We start from the raw sequence: 21,882 nt of genomic DNA on the forward strand, positions 1-21,882 counted from the left end.
CCAATAACTTCACCTATATGTGAGGACTACTATTGTGCTTCTACTCAGAGAAAAATATTTCACATACATAGTTGCTTTGCCCATTAGTTAACATAAGTGGATTATTTCATCAGTAATTTACATATGAAATCGTTTTGGGTTTTTTTACTTACCAATGCTGGATTTTTTCTTGGCAGCTAGTGACCACCTGTCATTAAAACAGATAACTACTCATGAAAAAACAATGCTAAACACACAGCTACAATGTCAAGGTATCAGAAACTAAAGTAGCAGCTTTACAGATTTGATAGTGCATCTGTATACATTTTTATTTGTCAGTGAGAGGCATGTGAATGTTAATTTTTAGGCAGCATGCTTATCAACATTCTAATGCAGATTGATAACCATAGAACAAACAGTTTTCAAGTTCATATTTTGGTACAATGCCTTCTCTGCAACTGTTGGGTGATACAGTACATGATAAAAGATATAATAGCAGTGTGTGTATATTAAAACATGAGCATAAATTACATTTAAAAATATTGCCATGCTTATTGGAAATTTGAAAGCAAATAATACTCATATAACTTTAGTGGGCATCACTTTCCACCTACAACTACTTCTTTTGAGTCACTACTGCATTAATTATACTGTGAAAGTAAGCATAAAAGAAGACGATAATAACTGTGAAGAATAAAAGTATAAGACACACATTTTTGCCAGAAGTAATACCCTGAATTATTTCTGTAAAATTCAGACTTTCACAAAAGATCACAAATAATGGAAGTTGTACTCACCATGTGCTAAACATTTTCAAAATTCGCATGGGAAGTTGCAGTGTATAGTACAAACCAAAGTATTTGAGTTTGTTAAAGTTACTGAAGTCACACAGAGCAATCAATGACCTACTCTGTTCATCAAGGTGCAGAGTTTTTGTCTCTCTTGATAATAAGGGTCTTGTGAATCCAGAAAGTTAAACTGATCTCTTAATTTAATGGCTGCCTCCAATTAAAAAGAAATAGTTATCTAGGTTGATCAATTTACTATACCACCAAACCCTATAGACAGCATGTTTTTCAATCCATTTATGATATAAATGGAGCAGCATGATGATAAAACTCATTCTTCTTTATTCTACTTAACTTCCACTGGGCAAAGCAAAACCTACTCATGTATTAGCAGCAATTTTGTTAAAGAGTAAAAGGGCTATATGGATGACCAGTTTCAAGCTGAAAACTTAAAATAGATGAAACCTTCATAATGGAACAGTTTAACTGAAGAGTATTAAAAGTGTTTTCAACCTGATTGAAAGATCCAAATTAAAGGAGGATGTCATTTCATACAAAGAATACATCCTTATATACTGTCCTCATCAGAAAAAGCATGCTGTCAATTGAAAAAACAAACAGAAGAGGTCATTTTATGGAAAAATTATGTTTTCATACCTGATAATATTCTTTCCTTTAATCACACCAGATAAATCCAGAGACATGTAGTTTGTGTCCATCCACCAGCAGGCAGAGATAGAGAGTATCAAGCTGAGCTCTGTCATATGGTATGCTCACTGGTGAGCCAGTACTCCTCATAACCAAGCAGTAGGATCAGCCAAATAGGCTTATTGGCCAAGAACTCCCTCCTCACACTGTAATGCCACATAGTCAACCATCTGGCCCACACCAAGCAGAGTACCTAGCAAAGCCCGAACAGACAGAGCTAGAAAGTAACAAAGAGTAGGACCCTTGATTCATCTACTGTGACTAAAGGAAAAACTTATCAGATATGACACATAATTTTTCCTTCTCGGTCATCAGCAGCAGATGAATCCAGAGACAAGTAGGGTGTAGCAAAGCAGTCCTCAGTAGGGCAGGGACCGAAAACAGAATCTGCAACAAGTGAGACCTTGTCCATCCAATGCAACAACCTATACTGTTAGGGTAAACCTACCCCACACTGGAGCTGGACAAACCAAACCTAAGCCGTCAGAACCACCAAAGAGAGAATGCTATGTTATATGAGAAGCAAAAGACGGGCCAAGCTGAAATCTCAGAGAAACACATCAATCTGAAGGGCAAGCCTGCCTCCCCTAGAAAAATAAGTGCCCCCTGAAATGACAGAGAAGAATGCATACCTGAAAGGGCTGCACCTAACCACCAAATAAAGAGGTACACTAGATCCCGAAAAAGTAACTGTGCCCAAAGTAACTGTGCCCGGTTGACTGACCGCAGGCTGCATCTGATATCCACTGACTGAGATGTGCTTCCCTGCAGAACTGCCACCAGACTCCAGTGAAAATTCATGCGTACATGCCAAGTAGGAATTCCAAGCAGCACCCTACATTCCATAATGGGACACTGCCAATAAGTGAGAAGCCCACACTCTACATCTTGAGATGGAGCCATGCCTATCGAACCAGTGGATCTAAACTCTACATCCAGAGATGGAGCCATGTCAATCCAGCAGGTGAAACTTCGCTCCTCATCCACCAATGGAGCCATGCTAATCCAGCAGGTGGGCTTGCACTCTTATCTCCAGAAATGGTGCCATGCCCCTCAGGCAGGTGGGTTAGTGTTCTAAATCCAGAGATGAAGCCAAACCACTAGGCAGCTGGGCCCATGCTCTGTGTCCAAGAAGGAGCTATGACAATGTTGATCAGGCAGTAAGAGCCGTGCTCTATGTGAAAAGTATCAAAAGGTTTATATTGGTCAACTCAAAAACATGATATTTACTGCGATAAAACTATAAATGTGTATATCTTAGCATGGTTTATATTAACGATGTGATAAAAAAGGGTAGTATTGGGAAAAGATGGTGGATGTGGGATACCTGTTAGTAACAACATCCTGCCAGTACTGAACTTTTTATTCCTTGAAAAGTTTCCTCACTTATCTGCATTGGTGGGAAACATAAAAGCCACCAACAGGTTATGGCTCCACCATAGACTGAGCAGGGACCTCTTCTCCTGTATAAGATTCCTGGACAATACAATTAAACTCTGTTATGCCTATGGCCAGGGGGTAACTGGAACTCAACATACTACGTAATATGTCTCCTCAAGTCTGCTTATCTGATCTGGGTGTTGCCAAGACACATCAAAGGTTTCCACAACAAGTATCTGCTATCTTGACCTTTTTGACCAGGGAGTTGCCCAAACAGCATCAAAAGGACAGATGGGAAACCGGTCTCTGTAATACCTCCTTGATAGCATCAAAAGGACAGATGGGAAAGCGATCTCTGTAACACCTCCTTGACCTAGGTGTTGTCAAAACAAAGAACAAAAGAGCAGGACCAGCTGTTTTACTAATCGTAATAGCAGGACCAGCTGTTTATGCTTTTACTATGAACTCCGCAGTTTGCATCCTATATAAGACCGGAATTCTGACCCTAACATTAGAATCCAAGACGTCTCCAGGGACAGAATCCAAGATGTCTAAAGGGGCAGTCTCCCATGTCTACTCGCCTATCAATTGCAGGGATTCCCAATTGTGAAGGAAGAGTGTTTGCCTGAGATACGGTGATGCTATTTTATTCTTATATTCATCTATATCACAGATGTCAAAGTCGGTCCTCGAGGGCCAGAATCCAGTCGGGTTTTCAGGATTTCCCCAATGTATCTGCATGAGATCTATTTGCATGCACTGCTTTCAATGCATATTCATTGGGGAAATCCAGAAAACCCGACTGGATTCCGGCCCTCGAGGAGGGACTTTGACACCCCTGATCTATATATATAAGTATAATAAAGTGTTATTGTTTATGTTTTATATTGTCTGTGTGCTTTTCTGAGTGTCACTGATCATCCCATTTGACAGAAATAAGTGGCGGAACATATTGGTACCAGAAGTGGGGTGATCAATGTGGTCAGAAAAGCTACCTAGAAAACAAGGGGTTGAGGAGCAGGCTCCCAATCCCTCCATTCCGAATGGAATGACAGTATAGGTAAATTAATGGCCACTGAGTGGTCTGTAGAAGCAGGATTAAGTGAATCCTGTACTTTTGGAAGTGGGGATCCACATGAATTATGTGCCTCCTTACAAAAGGTGAAAATCTCAAAAGGAGAAGAGCAAGAAGGAATTTCTAGGCAAGGAAGGATGATTTTGTCAGACTGGAGGAATTTGCATGAAGCTAAACAGGAATTACAATTGAAATTAGGAGAGCTGGAAAAGAAAAGGTGTAATCAACAGCATGCCATTAAAATGCTACAATGTCAGAATAAGTTGTTAATGGATAAGGTAGACACCTATCAAAATGTAACATAAAAGGCAGCGGTGCAATGTGCACAATATAAATATAAGAAACGGAGGCGGAAAGTGAGTTACAGAAAAGTTAAAATCTTAATTTATCATCTGCCGGATGATTGGAATCCAAACAAACGGGATGGGGATATTTGGGATTCAAATTCTAATAACAGTGAGGAGGATATATGTGTTGAAGGAGAACAGGCAGAAAGTTTAGAAGCAGAGCCTGTGAGGAGACAAAGATTACAGGGAAATCTGCAAACAGGAGAAAATCTAACTAGAAATAATGTTATGGAGGATGTTACTCCACATGAAATCATGGATACGATGGCACGCTTTACACAGCAGCCTGGGGAACCACTAATACAATGGGTAATTCGGGTGCAGAAGCTGGGCGCAGCAGGGATTATGTTGGATGCCACAGATGCCCCTAAATTTGTTCAAATTAGTCAAGAAGTAGCAGTGCAAAATGCGTTGCGGGAGGATCCTTATCCTGCAAAATATGCCCAATGGTCTTTATTAGAGATAATTAGTAGGGGTGTCACGAGGCGATATCCATTTGAATCTGATTGGCCCTCAAATGATAAAATTTGGTATACATTAAAAGATGCTCAAATGAGAATTAAGGAGGAAGCTATGAAGGCAGCCTTAGTAATAGGTCACGCTGACACATATATGTCATTACCTTTTACTGTGTCCATGAGAAATAAAATTATTAAGTATGCTGCACCGGCATACAAACAGGTAATGATAACTTTGTTGATCAATCAAATAGACAGGACTATTTTGGAAGCCTTAGAAGCGGTCCGACAGTTAGGAGATCGGGGGGACTGGGGACCTCAAAATACTTTTGATAAAAAGAGTAAAGGACAATCCAATTCAAACAGGGCTAATCGGGTGTCTCAGAGGAATATGTTTTTGAAATTAATAAAAGATGGTGTAAAGGGGGAAGAAATAGATGGGAAAAATACAAGGACATTATGGGAAATGTACAAAAGTAGAGGACTGGGAAAGAAATCTATGTCTCAAGCACAAATGAACAAAGGAGAGAGGGAGGATATTTTGGTGCCAACGGCTCCCCCTGAGGAAACTGCTTCCATTCTTTATCCTGATTTAAAAGGGTGGAAGTGTTGGGAGGATCAATAATGTGAATGCCGAGCCTCAGTGTTTGCCTGGACCAAATTAGAACAGCATCCGCAGGTAGAGATAAATATTTAGTAGAAATCTGGGGAGCAAAAGGTACAAGCTGTAGTGGACACTGGGGTGGAGGAATATAAATATCAGGATTGGGGGGAAAATTATACAAACGGGAAGAAAAAAAAAATTTACAAATTTTAAAATTGGACAATTACCAATTTGGGAATATACTGTATTAATCTATGGGATTCCTTAAAATATAATAGGGCTAGATATCCTAAAAGGGTTAACATTACAGCTTTCCGATGGAATCTATAGTTTTGGTAAATTGCCAGACATTCCTATGAGATCAGTAGTGGTGGGGAAATTATCTAAACCAATAGTAGTACTGATCTCCACTAAAATTGTAAACATGAACCAATGCATTTTTTACTATTCCTATAGTGGAGCAATGTCCAGAACAATTTGCATTCACTTGGCAAGGGAGGCAATATACATCTACCAGACTACCACAAAAATACTTACATAGTCCCACTTTCTATCACAAGATTATAGCAGAAAGTGGGCAAAAGGATGCTGAGAGGTGATAGAGAAAGTTAAACAGAAAACTGTAAACTTCCCTTCTCCCCAAAGTAAAAAACAGACTTGGGCCTTTTTGGATTCTGGAGGCAACATATTTCACATCTGGGGTAACATATGGGGTAGGTTGGACAATAAAAAAGTAGAAATATTGCTAAGTGACCTTTATAATGTATAAAGTTTTGTTAGATAGTATAAGGAAGTTGCACTCCAAGTGATTTTGCAAATGTGTCTTTTACCTCAAACACTAACATTGTGAACCACTGTACCTGCACGTAAACCTCTCTTGTATGTTTTATAGATGAAAACGTCCCTGCTTGCATTCTCTTATGATTGTGTGACAGAGCTTTGAAATGGAAGAAGAAAGAAAGGAGACCAGCAAGAACTTAAGTTTCTATCTCTCTTTCTTTTAGAAGCTTAGTATCCAGACATGGTCAGGAGAACCAATTTCACTGTGCCATATTTAAAATACTTCCAGCACTGTGACCTGATAGTGGGAATCCAATGGATACCAAATTTGTTTATGACTCTTTTGATTAATAGTGCGCTTATTTACAAATTAAATTCAACCCTGAATCATTACCGATGGAAGAAAGCATGCCGGAGCTCTGTGTTTGTCTGTTTCTGTTATGTGTTGTCTGTTTTAGCTTATGGGGTACCCCAATAAACATCGCACATTGGCCATTTCCAGAGTTTATTCCACCCCTTCTATTAGTCCAAATGGTACCATATCCCTTTCCAAAAAAGATTCCCCCACATACAAGAAAGTATCTTATGAAAACCATGCTCACAATGATTTTATGCTATGGCTCATACAGCCCAATTATATTTTAGTTAGGGGTTATATTATAAGAGGATATCTGAAGAGAAAAAATTAGAAAGCTTTATACCTGGTAAAATGGTGCTCATTGGTATTTGATATTTGCTAAATAAAATAAAAAATGGTCTCTCTTTATTTAACTTACCAGGTATAAACAGTGCAGTGCACATCTCTGACATAAGTTATTTTGGTATTACCATCAGTACGTGTTTATGGTCTCTTTTAAGTGGCATAATAATTATGTCCAGAACATAAAAAGGTGTATTTTCTGAATGTCCTACAGAATACCTTTAAGGCATTAGTGTTGTTTCTTTTATCTCAAACAAATACTACCTTACACACAAGAATTGTGTCACATCTTATCACATTCTGTACATAAAGTGGTTTTTCTTCTTTTTCTTATCTTCTCTTTTATCACTAGGGGTGTTTATTATAACTAAAGCATTGAAGCTAAACAGTCATGATGAAATATTTTCCTTGGAAAATCACGTACTGGGAAATGTTATTCCATATAGACTTTCATCCCTTTGTGATAGAATTGGTCAGCTCTGTTCTCTTATTCTTATGATTTGGCTAACATGCTGGGTTAAGAGAAAATTTCACCAGATCGAGAAGATGATGACCCGAAACCAGACATACAGTGCCATGATGTGGCACCGACTTAGGAATAGAAGTGAGCCTATATCCTGCCACTTCACATTAGGGCTGGTCTCCGGGGGTGGTGCACTTGACTCTTACGTGAGTGAAGGCATGTGAGTGGCATAGCAAGCCTATTGAAACTGGAGCATAGCCAGACTCTAACCAAAGCTGCTAAGAAAAACGGGATACCAGATAACTGCAGTGAGCGATGGTGAATATGAAGCTACCCTAAAAGTATGTAAGCCATGAGTAAGAGCACAAATATAATATTAATAAGATTATTAATTTCCATGATTCCCTATACGTGATACTTTCAAGTAAAATGCCTAATTAGCAAGAAATATTAGGGAATGCAAGAATACCAGGTTTAGAACATAAGGAAATAATTTATGAAGGGAAAATTAATTTTCCCATTTTACCTTTACCTAAATGTAGAACCTGAGGTATAGTAAATTCTATTGTTTCTGAAATACTGGCTGGCAAACAAGCATATTTTGGCTCCAGATGTATTTTGATGGGAAGGTGAATGGATGCCAAATACTGTACATAATCATGAACTAACACTACGATATGATCAGTTAATGTTACATGTCGTCAATGATATCACAAAGAATTAACTTTATCTCATTGATTTAAAACCACATCACATTCTGTACCCTTAGATAGAAAATGGTGTAATTTTGAAATGAAACAATGTGTCCTTTTACGGTGATGCCTTTGACATTGGGACCCCAATTAGGGTTTCCCACTTATCATGGGCAACAAATAGATGAACAAAATAAAACAAACGTGTCATTCTATGACAATTTGTGCCAATGGACCATTCCACCGCAAGGTTATACCTTTATACAAGAAATATCACATAAAAATGTTTTTGTTGCTAGCAGTACTGTTAAACTTGATTCATGCTATTCAAGCTCCCTTTTCAGTATATTAATTTTTCTTTTGCCGATGTATTTTATTGCCATCTATAAAGAAAGCCATGCAAAATATAGCAATCCTAAATAAAGCAAATCAGCAATGTACTTGCATTCTGTGACAGATCACATTGAAGCTACCACTGCACACCCTTGGTGGGATGCTTTTACTAGAGGGAGGGCTACAGCACAAAAGGTGTTTCTTCATTCCTTACTCTATATTTTTGTTTAACTATCCTTATGTTAACATTTCTAAATTGTGGGTTTACCTATTGTGTATACAAACGGACACTCTCTCCCTTTATGCGGATGATTTCTTATTGGGAGGTGCAGACTTGAGGATCCAGGGGTGGACTGTTATGCCTATGGCCAGGGGGTAACTGGAACTCAACATACTACGTAATATGTCTCCTCAAGTCTGCTTATCTGATCTGGGTGTTGCCAAGACAACATCAAAGGTTTCCACAACAAGTATCTGCTATCTTGACCTTTTTGACCTGGGAGTTGCCCAAACAGCATCAAAAGGACAGATGGGAAACCAGTCTCTGTAACACCTCCTTGACCTAGGTGTTGTCAAAACAAGGAACAAAAGAGCAGGACCAGCTGTTTTACTAATCATAATAGCAAGACCAGCTGTTTATGCTTTTACTATGAACTCCGCAGTTTGCATCCTATATAAGACCGGAATTCTGACCCTAACATTAGAATCCAAGACGTCTCCAGGGACAGAATCCAAGATGTCTAAAGGGGCAGTCTCCCGTGTCTACTCGCCTATCAATTGCAGGGATTCCCAATTGTGAAGGAAGAGTGTTTGCCTGAGATACGGTGATGCTATTTTATTCTTATATTCATCTATATATATAAGTATAATAAAGTGTTATTGTTTATGTTTTATATTGTCTGTGTGCTTTTCTGAGTGTCACTGATCATCCCATTTGACAGAAATAAGTGGCGGAACAAACTCTTATATTCAATTACTATGCAAATTAGTTCAGAGCTAGACATTTCTAGGAATTACATACAAAAATATCAATATTGAATATAAAATCTATCTTTAAAAATTTCTGAAATAAGAAAAAGTCTTCAATTTTTTGGAACACCGTGGAGCTCATTTCAAAGCACTTAGATACACAGAAGGGCATAATCAGAAGAAACAACTAAGTCCCAGGGCTTAGACTAGGACTAAGACTAGGGCACTAGTCACCCAAAGTCTGCAGCATCCAAGGTCCATTCTCAAAAAATATATCCAAAATATTTTCTTTTTGAGAATCGTCGATCTGTACATCTGGTCGTTTGATTGTCCAGACCACCAGGTCATCTACCTTTATAAAACATTCTTGTCCAAAAAGTCATCCAAGTCCCAAACGCCTAGAGCAAGACCTTTTGATGTGGGAGGGGCCAGAAAAGTGATGGACTGGTCAGCCAGATATGGCAACAAAGTAGTGAGGCACCTTATATGGCACTGCTGTGAACATCACAAAAAGGGTACCACATAAACATCTCACTAGAACTCTCTTATAGGCTATAGTGAGCCCCCCAAAACCAACTATACCCACCTGTCTACAACCCCAATAGCCTTTATGGCTGCAGATGTCACCTATATGGCAGTACAGTGGGGTTTTGGGGAGTTTTGGTGGGCTCACATTTTCCATCATTAATGTAGTGGCTAGAGTGGTTTATGGGGCTAGGTCCTCCTTTCTATGGTTCGCTAGCCCATCCCCCAGACTACTTAAGCCACCTCTGTGCAGCTGTACTAGGCTTCCTATGCCAGGTGATGATGTTCCAGAGACAGATATGTACATTTTTATTCTGATCTTTGTGGGAGTACAATGGGGTCAGTGAACACTGGGGGAGTATGTGGTGTTTTTTTTTACCTGATTTCTGCAGTGGTTATCTGGTCAATTTTGATACCTTTGGAACACTTATACCTGATTTTAGATCGCCTAAGTCACAACATAAAAGTTTCATCCAGAAAGTCTCATCAAACCTTCAATTATCGCTGCAGGACAACTAAGCCTAGGTCAGTCCACATCCCACCCTAACCACTCCTCCAAAACTGCCCCTTTCAGCTCTGGGTGCCCAAAAAATCCCTGGATTCATCCAAAAATCCGTTTTGATTATCGGCACTTGGACGACCTGTAATTTAGGCGGGTTTTTGGACCTATTTTACTTTTGATTATGAGTCTCTCAACATACCGTGTTGTGTGTCTAAGTGCTTTGAAAATGAGCTCCTAAATAACTAGCTTCTAATTTGACAGAAGTAGGGCAGTTTCAAATTAATTCACTGTTGTAGATTCATCAACAGAAAATACAATAGCCAGTATGTCCTCAAATGTTGATGCCTGCCTAAATTCATCAGATGAATCATATTGCTAGATACTGAACCAAACAAATTCATGTAAACCGTTCTGAGCTCTCCTTGGAGAACGGTATAGAAAAATTAATAAATAAATAAATAAATAAAATGGCTGTCTCAATAGCAGATTATGGACTTTTCTTCCAGGAATTTGTCCATACCTTTTTTAAACCAAGATATGCTATAACCAAAGTTAACACATCCTCTGGCAAAGACTTCTAGAACTTAACTATCCGTTGAGTGAAAAAATATTTCATCCTATTTGTTTTAAAGGTATTTCCCTGTAACATCAAGTGTCCCCTAGTATTCATAATTTTTTTAAATAATCGATCCACTTTTACCCATTCTACATCACTCAAGATTTTGTAGACCCAAATCATATCCCTTTTCCACAATGAAGAGTCCTAACTTTTTAGCCTTTCCTCATATGAGAGAAGTTCCATTCCTTTAATCATTTTGGTTGCTCTTCTTTGAATCTTTACTAATTCTACAATATAATTTTTGAGATATAGTGAACAGAACTGAACACAATAGAGCGATATAGAGGACAGCAGGACGTAAGGGCAAAAATGTCATTTTTGAAGGTGAGCAGTACAGTTTTAATTTCCCACAGACTTCAAGTGAAGAGGGGGGTAGAGGCATGCATTTTGACAACTCTTTCATTGAAGAGACACCCTGTATCAGAGATGTCTGGGCCAGGTATGCCATAAGTCTTGGGTCAAGGAATCTGTGTTTTGTGGGTTTTAAGTTGGGGATTTTGGCCCAGATTCACTAAAGATAGCAATTCAATCGCTGTTGGCCGATTCCTGGCCGATTTTGAAATAGAGATTGATTCACTATCTTTTTTGCATCCAAATGGTTTGTACGGAGATGCAAATCATTTGCATGCAAACTCCCGACTCAATCGCTCAGTGAGCAATTCAGTCGGGGCAGAGCCCTGACAGTAGTGAAAGGAGAAGCAGCCTCCTGTCACTGCTGTCAGGGCTTCTACCGGGGGGGGGGGGGATTTTAATGGCAGAGATATTTTGCATGTATTACACAAGCAAAATATCTTGTCATGAAAAAAAAGCCTCCCCCCGACATCGCCCACTCCCCTAACCCTCCTGCTGTAAGGACCCGCTCCTGAACTTACCTGATGCTGCCCTTCCTCACCCAGGCGAATATGGCAGGAAGGATGCCAACTCCCTCCTGCCGTCAGAACCCTCCCTCCCACCATCGAACTGTGCCCAACCCCCTCTCCCGCATCTTTAAAAATTAGGTCTCCAGCGATGGGAGTAGGAAGAACCACAAAGTCCTCCTGCTTCTCCACCGGCTGCAATGCGAATGCTGGCCTTAGGTCCCTCTCCAGTGCATCATGTGATGCACGGGGAGGGGCCTAAGGCCCCGACTGGCTCAGGCACCTCGGGCTCCTCCCTTGGGTGAGGGGAGAGCGGCTGCACTACCAGCAAGAAGCCTGAAAATGTTTGAGCAGAGGGCAAGGGACAGGGGAAGCTGGGCAAGAGCTGTGCCTACTGATTAGTTCTTCTGAGCATGCATCAGGCATGGTTCCTCTCCTCTTTTACCAGGCAACTCTGCACAAATAGAATGCATATGATTTGCATGCTTTTTTTGCTGAGCATCACCCGCTACTGAAAATTGCTTCCAAACTGGTATTTTTTACCGGGTTACCGGAGAGTTGGGCTTCTGGCTCTCAATGCCTTGTAAATAAAAAGTCTTCATACTATTGTATATTTCACATTCCACTTTGTAGAAAATTAGAATTCAAAATGCTGCACTGAAGTACGAGTTTGTTTCATTGATCTACATAACAATCTCCACTTTCATGGGGTAATTTTATGAAATCATTACCATATGTACGTTTATTAAAATCTGATACCTCGCCGAAGGTTACAACATTCTCAGCGGCCATGCATAGATGACCTCCTATCAAATAACGACAGGCAGAAAAGTGCTTGCCTTACCATGATGGCATGCACTTTGCCAGTAGGTGTATACAGGAGTGCAGTTTGGGCAGAGCAAAGATTAACAAATGTGCCATTCAATGTGCAAAACATAGGTACCTTCATTACCTGTACCTATATTCCCGGTACATTCTCTGCAATATATGCTTAAGAACAATTGTTGGGTATAAGGGGGGGGAGGGTTATTTGATGTGAATTAGACTTGGATGGAATATTAAGTGATGTTAAAGCGTAAAGTGATTGTATCTTATGTTGCACTTATTGAAAGTTTTAAAAATGAATAAATAATTAAAAAAACAAAAAATACAAGTAGGTACCTAAGCACTTGTCTATAAAATAGTGCCTCAACTGCTACTCCATTAATGCTCTGCCCAAGTTCCTTACTGGCTAGTATTGTTCATACTTTTAGCTGTGACCTATTTTAAATTTTTTTTCACACATGAATGGCCTAGAAAGTGCCAAAAATCCCAAGAACAATTAGGATTTACCAATCCAGAAGAGAAAAAAAAAAAATCTACAAGGACACAGCAGTGAAGATACATCTGACAATTTCAACAATTTTTTTTTTTTTAAATTGTTGGGGGAGCCCAGCAGCATGGGAACTACCGCACACCATTAGTAAAAAGGCTTTTACGCCTTTCCTGAAGGCTCTGGAAAGAATACATCTGCTCAGCACCAAACAATCATGTGAATCATGCGTGTGACTCAGGTGAACTGTTTTGTCTTTAGAGAAATGTACAGACATGCAATAAAAATCTAAACTGTTCTATGTTTTATGATACTTAAAATGTTTATGCTTTACTAGTATATCAGCTTAATGATACACACACACACACAACTGTTCTATGTGGAGTATTTGCCAGATGCTTTCCTATAGGCCTCATAATTCCCAAGTTAGATGCAGCCTTCAAAAATGTTATCCAACTACTGCCAGTTGGCTTACGGGCTGGTGAAAGTTGGCTATGCTTGACTTAATTCATCATTCAGATACCCGCTTTAGAACAATAAAACCTTCCTCATCATGGATCAATAATGTAGCAGCAATTAATAACCTTAGTAATATACAACTCAGTGCTGATCTTAAATCTGAAATATTCATATTGAATTTCTATCAATACATTATGGTACATTTTAGGTTCATCAGCAATTTTAAAGTAGAGTGTAAAAGTCAGATTTACAAAAAAAAGGTTTATTATGGCTGTCATGAAACTTCCCATTTAGCTGCCTCATTAAATAAGAGCTAAGAAAAATAAATTCATTTTCCAACACACATCTTTCCATGCATGAACTGAGCTAAAAGTCCTGAAAACCATAAAGAGCAGCATGTTCATTAACCTTAACATGATACTCCTTTCATAGCTGCATATTAATTAGTTACATATTTATAATCATTTACATTATTTAAAGGAAGTTCTATGAGATTTTCAAGGCTATATCCATTATCTGCAGTGATAAAGGTTACCAAAGATATTTTATTTAATGTTTCCAGGAAGCTTCTTTAATTAGTAAATATGTAAATTAAGCACACATGCTACTCTTTCAGATTTAAGGGACAGGGCCACTACCAGACTATCAGATGATGGTCCAGACTGTCAAATTTCTGCTCCCACCACCTACCATTCAAAAAACATATCAAACAGGGAACTCAATATACAATTAAAAGATGATATTTTGTTTAAGAAAATAAACAATTTAAAATTAATTTGGTAAAGGAATTTTTGTAAGTAGAAAACGTAATATATTTCTATTTTCTAGAGTTTCTCTAATGTGAAGGGCCAAAGTTGAAAATCATGACAGCCAACTACTGTATTTACAATATTATAATGAAATTTATTTGTACTCTAGGTTAAACCTTCTAATAAGAAATGGATTTATTTCTGTAATAAGCTGAGATTATCTTTGGATTCATCAAAATGTACTTTCCTTAGGCTGGCCCAGTGTAACTCAATGGCTACTCCTGAGTTGGACCTTTTGCTCCCCAGATCAGCTGCAGAAACAATTTCCAAATATGATCACCAGATTCAGGGCTCCTGACAGCAGATTTCTAGAAGAAGCCTGGCTGCATGTGCTAGGCAAACTGAAGGGAGGAATGGGAAACATAAACCACGAGAAAATATCCAGATAGTTGATGGCACCTGGATCACAGCTCGGCTCAAGTTCCAAATTAGCCAGATGCAAAAATGTTCTGTATTATTCTGGGAGATGAAAAGGTTAGGTTTCTCTTCTACCAACTGATGTTGTACAAATGCCAGTGTTCTTCATTATCTTACTAACTTTCCTTTTTTTTCTCCTTACAAAAAAAGATGCAATTTGCAACCAACGTTATGATTTCTTCTAGCTTTCTATTATCTGCTACTTGCAACTCTTGTCTTATTTTTTCCTCTTTAAGGGTGGTCTTTAAAATGCCAATTGCAGATGGTTACAAAGAGTTTACAGAAGAGTAGGTAAGGGTTAAGAACATAAGAAGCGCCATCTCCGGATCAGACCTTTGGCCCATCAAGTCCGGTGATCCGCACACGCGGAGGCCCTGTCAGGTGTATACCTGGCATAATTTTTAGTCACCCATATCCTTCTATGCCTCTCGTAAGGAGATGTGCATCTAGCTTGCTTTTGAATCCTAGGACGGTTGATTCCGCAATAATCTCCTCTGGGAGAGCATTCCAGGTGTCAACCACTCTCTGTGTGAAGCAGAACTTCCTGATATTAGTCCTGAACTTCTCCCCCCTTAGCTTCATTCCGTGTCCGTGATGTAGGCCAAAGCTGCTGCTACAAGGCACTGACATTTTAAAAGCATCTTAAATATGGAAATATTTAGCCAAGATGTGAAAAGTTTAGGAGAGGGGAGCATTATTTCCTTCAGAAGAGGATTTACTTCAGTTAGGCCAGTGCTGTTCAGCCCTCTCCTTGAGTCACACAAAGCCAATTGGATTTTAAGGATTACCACAATGAATATGCTTAAAATAGATTTATATATATTGAAGACTCACTGTATGCAATTTTATCTCATGTATATCCGTGGTAATCCTGAAAACCTGACTGGCTAAGCATATCTCTAGCTCCATTAACGCTCTGTCAATCCATTGGATTTATAGTATATGCTTACGCTGATGATCTTCAACTTCTGCATGTTATCGATCCCTCTGATATCAACGATATCTCTTCTAGTAACCATAAATTAACCAAAGTACATGACTGGCTAACATCAAATATGCTATCTTTAAGTATCACAAAATCCAACACCGTTCTTTTCTCTTGGAAGGATGGTCAGCACTTAATATCTCCAATTTCTATCGATCAAATTCCATTAGACTCTACCTCAACAGTAAAAATCTTAGGAATTCTCATTGATAATAATCTTACCTATCATCCTCAAATTAGTGCTCTCATCAAAAATTGTTTCTATAAGTTAAAGAAGAGTTAAAGTTCTTGTTCTCATCTCCAAGTTGCTCTACACGTTCCCAATTATTTTTTACCTTCCCTTCAGTCAAAGGCTACACTCAGAAAAGATTCATTAAGCCGCTTCCAGGGATCCCAAATTGGGCCAAATGGTTAGAATATCATAGCCCCAGGTACGTTAGATAAATTGTGAGCCTACCGGGACAGATAGGGAAAATGCTTGAGTACCTGATTGTAAAACCGCTTAGATAACCTTGATAGACGGTATATAAAATCCTAATAAACTTGAAACTTTAAACCTCATATATGCATTTTAGAAAGCTATTAAAAACCCATCTGTTCTCAAAATTCTTGTAATTCCTCCAAAGTAGCATATGAAACTATGGGCTCCTTTAACAAAGCTGCGCTAGTGGGGTTAACGCGCACGACTTTTCATTATGCGTTAACCCCCGCGCTGGCCAAAAACTAATGCCTGCTCAAGAGGAGGCGGTAGCAGCTAGTGGGTCCAGCAGTTTAGCGCCTTTGTAAAAGGAGCCCTATGTCATGAAACTATTGTTAACTTGTCGATGCCAATGTTCTATCTGTTATAGTTCACTGACAATGGTCAGCCAATCTCTTGTGTAAACCGCATAGAACCAAAAGGCTTTTGAGATATATAAATAAAAATTTATTATGTTATGTTAGTACCAGTGGCGTACCTAGGGTATCATTTTTTGACATTTTTTGACACCCCCCCCCCCCATGTAAAAAAATATTTTTTGTAATGACCATGAAACAGAATAAATGGTCAGAATAGAAACAGGCAGTGAAAATTTTCTTATATTCCAAACATAACATAACATAAATTATGTCTGAATTGTCTTGACATCAGAAGTACATATGGAGTAGTTGCAGGTGATACTTGGGACAGTTCTGATTGTGTTAGTTCGGTTTTATGTGTTTTTTGAATAGAAGGGTTTTTATTTCTTTTTGAAGGTTTTGCAGTCTGTGGTCGATGTCAATTGGTTGTAGGGTTGGGGGTCGAGTGTTGCAGCTCGAATGGCTAGGAGGTTGTCGAACAGTTTTTTTCTTTTGACGTTTTTGGTTGGAGGGTGTGTGAATAGTACGTGAGTTCTCCTATGTCTGTTTGAAGTGGATTGAATTATTTAGCTGAAGAAATTAGTTACCCCCTCATCCCACACACATTAATTCTCTTCCATTTTTGTTCCCATTATAAAAAACACTGATAAGTTCCCAGAAAAAAAAATACATTAAAATAAGAAGTGAAAACAAAGGCCCCTACAGATGAGAACATAACATAAGAATAGCCTAACTGGGTCAGACCAATGGTCCATCATGCCCAGTAGCCCATTCTCATGGTAGCCAATCCAGGACACTAATACCTGGTCAAAACCCAAAGAGTAGCAACATTCCATGCTACCGATCCAGGGCAAGCAGACACTTCCCCCATGTCTTAATAACAGATTATGGACTTTTCCTCCAGGAATTTGTCCAAATCTTTCTTAAAACCAACTACACTATCTGCTTTTACCATAACTTCTGGCCACTTCATTTTTAAGTTTAGATCTTTCCTTTCAAACAGAGACCTTGCTAGATGTCAAATACAGCACAAGATAACTTCACATGGACTTAGCTGTGCAGGAAATGTGAATCTCTTCATACACCCACCATATAGTGCAAAAATGTGCAAAGGTCTGTTTTTTTCTTTCGATCACTACATAGCCTAATGCCACACAAGCAGCGCTGTTACAAACATATTCTGTAGGTCAATGCTAAGGATAACAAAGTTTCCTTCCTTGGACCAGAAGGAGATACTGATAAACCACTGGAAGAGATCCCAACACAACACCCAATGACCCACTCAGTGTGTGAACCAGTTGAGTGGAGTGGACTAACTGGGGGGTGGAAATGGGCCCGGAGTTTTCTCAGCAGAATTTCCCAGACCACCTCTTCCTCTCAACACATTGACACGCTGCCACCACCACCACTAGGAACACCTCACTGGGTAGGCCAGCTATGCTATAAACTTTATAAAACACATTATTATATTTTCTTATAACGCACATATTTTAATTGAACTCTCTGACATCCTCAGCCTTTCCATTCACAAAAATAGAAGGAAGAAAAGTTCCCATTTCCTGCTGTCTCATGTCCTCAGCCTATACAATATTTTTTTTCTGCAGACCCTTCAAAAGTCTGACCAAATCCTTGTTTCACTTGCATTATAAAGTACTGAGGATGCCATCTCTCCCCAATCCCAGGTCCTAAAGTCTAAGACAGTAGCACAAACTAATGCTGCCAGATTCAGGAAAAAAATTTTTGATTCGATTCAGCCTATTGAATTGGTTTTTCAATTCGATTTTCCTGCCCAGTGGGGTGATTTTTTTCAAAACCCCTAGTGGGTTTTATAGCTTTTTCACCCCCTTTGGCTTCTCCTAACCACACTGGCGCTGTGATGTAAATAAAATAAAGAAACAAAAAGGACTTTTCCTCTCTCTGTTAAATCCTAGCTCACATTTGCAGTCCAACACCAGCTCTGGCAGGATACACATTTCAAATCTGACATATTATAATCACAAAACAGAAAATAAAATTAATTTTTCTACCTTTTGTTGTCTGGTTATATTTCAAATCTTGTTGGTCCAAGGCTCTGGTTTTCTTCTGATAACTTGCTTGCCAGGGTCTCCTTCTTTCTTCTTTCTGCATGCTAACCATCCATCTGCCAACTCTGTCCTCCCTTTCCATTTCCCTGATTGGCAGTTGATGACTTCTAGCTTCAGCAAATCATCGCAGCAATGCCTGTTCAACGTCTCCAGCCTTCCCAAATCTTTTCCATTTACTGGTAGAATTGCTGTTGTTTTGCCAGTCTTTCAATATGGCTTGCTTTTTTGTGTAAATCTGAGAAATCTGGCTAGGATGAACACTGTAATATTTTGCAATAGAGACCTGCCTCTCCCATTGGTCAAGTCTCTTTAAGACATTGACACATTCAGCCAAAGACAATGACTTTTGTCCAGCATGGTGGACACGTTCAGCCAAAGACAAAGATTTTTGTCCACACGACGCCATGGTGCAATTCCGAAAGTGTGAACACCTTGCCAAGCCTAGACTGCTGATCTGAAACACGTGGCTCATCCACGTGAGAACATGATTGATTTTAACCGGAGTGAACGAATAGAGGTGGGACTTATAACAAGTGCGCATAAGCAAATTGTGTGCTTATCAGAATTGCAATTATCCAGAGTTTATGTCCATTGACTTTAATGTAAAAAACAAACAAACAAAAAAAAAAAAACCGGGACCATGGTGGTAGGCTGCAGATAATCGAAGTGTGCACTTAACCGACGTGCACTTAGGTGGAGTCGACTGTATATGAAATAAATTAAATTGCAATCTGAAAAGGTCAGCCAATGGAACCACCAGAACCTCTCTGAGTTCCCTGAGTACCCTTGGATGTATCCTGCTTTATCAACCGTATTTTTAGTTGAGCTACCTCCTCACACACACAGTGTTCTGAGAATCTGTCCTGGTCTATTACACATCCGTACCCATTTGCGTTTATTATTTTCTGCATCCTACCACTGACCCTTCATCTGAGAACACAGATCAGAAATAAGCATTAAGCAGTTCAGCTTTAAGGCAATAAGTGACAAGAAAGCATCGTTCAGAAAATGGAAAAAGGATCAAACCAAGGACAACCAGGATGAACACAAAAGACACCAAAAGGAATGTCACCGAGTGATAAGGAAAGCAAAAAGAGAATACGAGGAGAAACTGGCAGGGAAAGCAGGAAACTTCAAACCATTCTTCAAGTATATGAAGGGGAGACAACCGGCCAGGGAGGAAGTGGGACCCTTGGATGATGGAGACAAAAAGGGAGTGGTAAAGGAGGAAACAGAGATAGCTGACAGGTTAAACAAGTTCTTCTCGTCAGTCTTCACGAGAGAGGACACATCCAATATTCCAGAACCCGAGGAGATCTTACATGGAGGCGGGGATGGGAAGCTGGTCAAACTGGAGGTAAGCCGGGAGGATGTCCTCCGTCAGATAGACAGACTAAAGAGCGACAAATCACCAGGTCCGGACGGCATCCACCCAAGGGTACTAAAGGAGCTGAGAAACGAAATAGCAGAAACATTTTGCCTTATATGTAACCTTTCCTTAGAAACAGGGGAGATCCCAGAGGACTGGAAAATAGCAAATGTCACGCCCATCTTCAAGAAGGGATCGAGGGGTGACCCGGGAAACTACAGGCCGGTGAGTTTGACCTCAGTTCCGGGAAAGATGATGGAAGCACTGATTAAGGACACCATCTGCGATCACATAGAAAGCAATGGGCAGCTGAAGGTAAGCCAGCATGGCTTCTGCAAGGGGAGGTCGTGCCTCATGAACTTGCTGTACTTCTTTGAGGTAATAAACAGCCAGATGGATAAAGGGGAATCCATAGACATCATTTACCTGGACTTCCAAAAAGCCTTCGACAAGGTAACCCACGAACGGCTGCTAAAGAAACTATGAAACCACGGGGTGCAAGGGGATATCCACCGATGGATCAAACACTGGCTGGCAGGCAGGAAACAAAGGGTTGGAGTAAAGGGCCATTACTCAGAATGGCAAAGGGTCACGAGTGGAGTCCCACAGGGGTCGGTTCTGGGACCGTTCCTGTTCAATATATTTATTAACGACTTGGAGACAGGGACGAACTGTGAGGTTATTAAATTTGCGGACGACACCAAACTCTACAGCAGGGTTAGAACCAAGGAAGACTGTGAAGACCTGCAAAGGGACTTAACGAGACTGGAAGACTGGGCAAGAAAATGGCAAATGAGTTTTAACACTGAGAAATGCAAAGTAATGCATGTAGGGAAAAAGAACCCGATGTTCAACTATAAAATGGGGGAATCATTGCTGGGGGTGAGCAACCTTGAAAGAGACCTGGGGGTGATGGTGGACACAACATTGAAAGCACCAGCACAGTGTGCGACAGCTTCAAAGAAAGCGAACAGAATGTTGGGTATCATCAAAAAGGGTGTCACGACCAGGACGAAGGAAGTCATTTTGCCGCTGTATCGGGCAATGGTGCGCCCGCATCTGGAGTACTGTGTCCAGTACTGGTCGCCGTACCTCAAAAAGGACATGGCGGTACTTGAGGGAGTCCAGAGAAGAGCGACAAAACTGATAAAAGGTATGGAAAACTTCTCATACGCTGACAGATTGGAAATGCTGGGGCTGTTCTCCCTGGAAAAGCGGAGACTTAGAGGAGACATGATAGAAACCTTCAAAATCATGAAGGGCATAGAGAAGGTAGACAGGGACAAATTCTTCAGGCTGTGGGGAGCCACAAGTACAAGGGGGCACTCGGAGAAATTGAAAAAGGACAGGTTTAGAACAAATGCGAGGAAGTTCTTTTTCACTCAGAGGGTGGTAGACACATGGAACGCGCTCCTGGAGGCTGTGATAGGCCAGAGGATGCTACAGGGGTTCAAGGAGGGTCTAGATAGGTTCCTAAAAGAAAAAGGGATTGAGGGGTACAGATAGAGGTGGAGGTCGGTTACAGGAGTAATCAGAAACCACGTCACAGGACGTGGACCTGATGGGCCACCGCGGGAGCGGACCGCTGGGCATGATGGACCTCTGGTCTGACCCAGTGGAGGCAACTTCTTATGTTCTTATCCTTATCAGCTTCTACAGTTATCCTTTTCACGCTTGAGCCTCATAGTGCCATTTTGATACTTCTTCCTATCATATATCTAAAAAAATGTCTTGTCCCCAATTATGCACTACTGGCTATCTTTTGTTCCATTTGCATCTTTCCCAACTTCTCACAGCTTTTTAGGTATTTTTGCCTGTCTCCCTCTTTCTG

General features: G+C 40.0%; 1 protein-coding gene across 2 annotated transcripts in view; it reads right to left on the reverse strand.

Annotated features, from left to right (window-relative positions):
• The window catches only part of URI1 (URI1 prefoldin like chaperone), a 211,327-nt gene that overhangs the window by 158,135 nt on the left and 31,310 nt on the right, over positions 1 to 21,882 (reverse strand). The window contains exon 3 of one of the 2 annotated variants that reach the window (XM_033941953.1): positions 153 to 187. The exons of the other annotated variant lie outside the window; for it this stretch is intronic. Coding sequence (XP_033797844.1) covers positions 153 to 187 — 35 coding nt within the window. The remainder of the gene's footprint in view (positions 1 to 152; positions 188 to 21,882) is intronic. 2 annotated transcript variants of the gene reach the window in all.

This window comes from Geotrypetes seraphini, chromosome 4, assembly GCF_902459505.1.
Source record: "Geotrypetes seraphini chromosome 4, aGeoSer1.1, whole genome shotgun sequence".
NCBI lineage: Eukaryota > Metazoa > Chordata > Amphibia > Gymnophiona > Dermophiidae > Geotrypetes > Geotrypetes seraphini.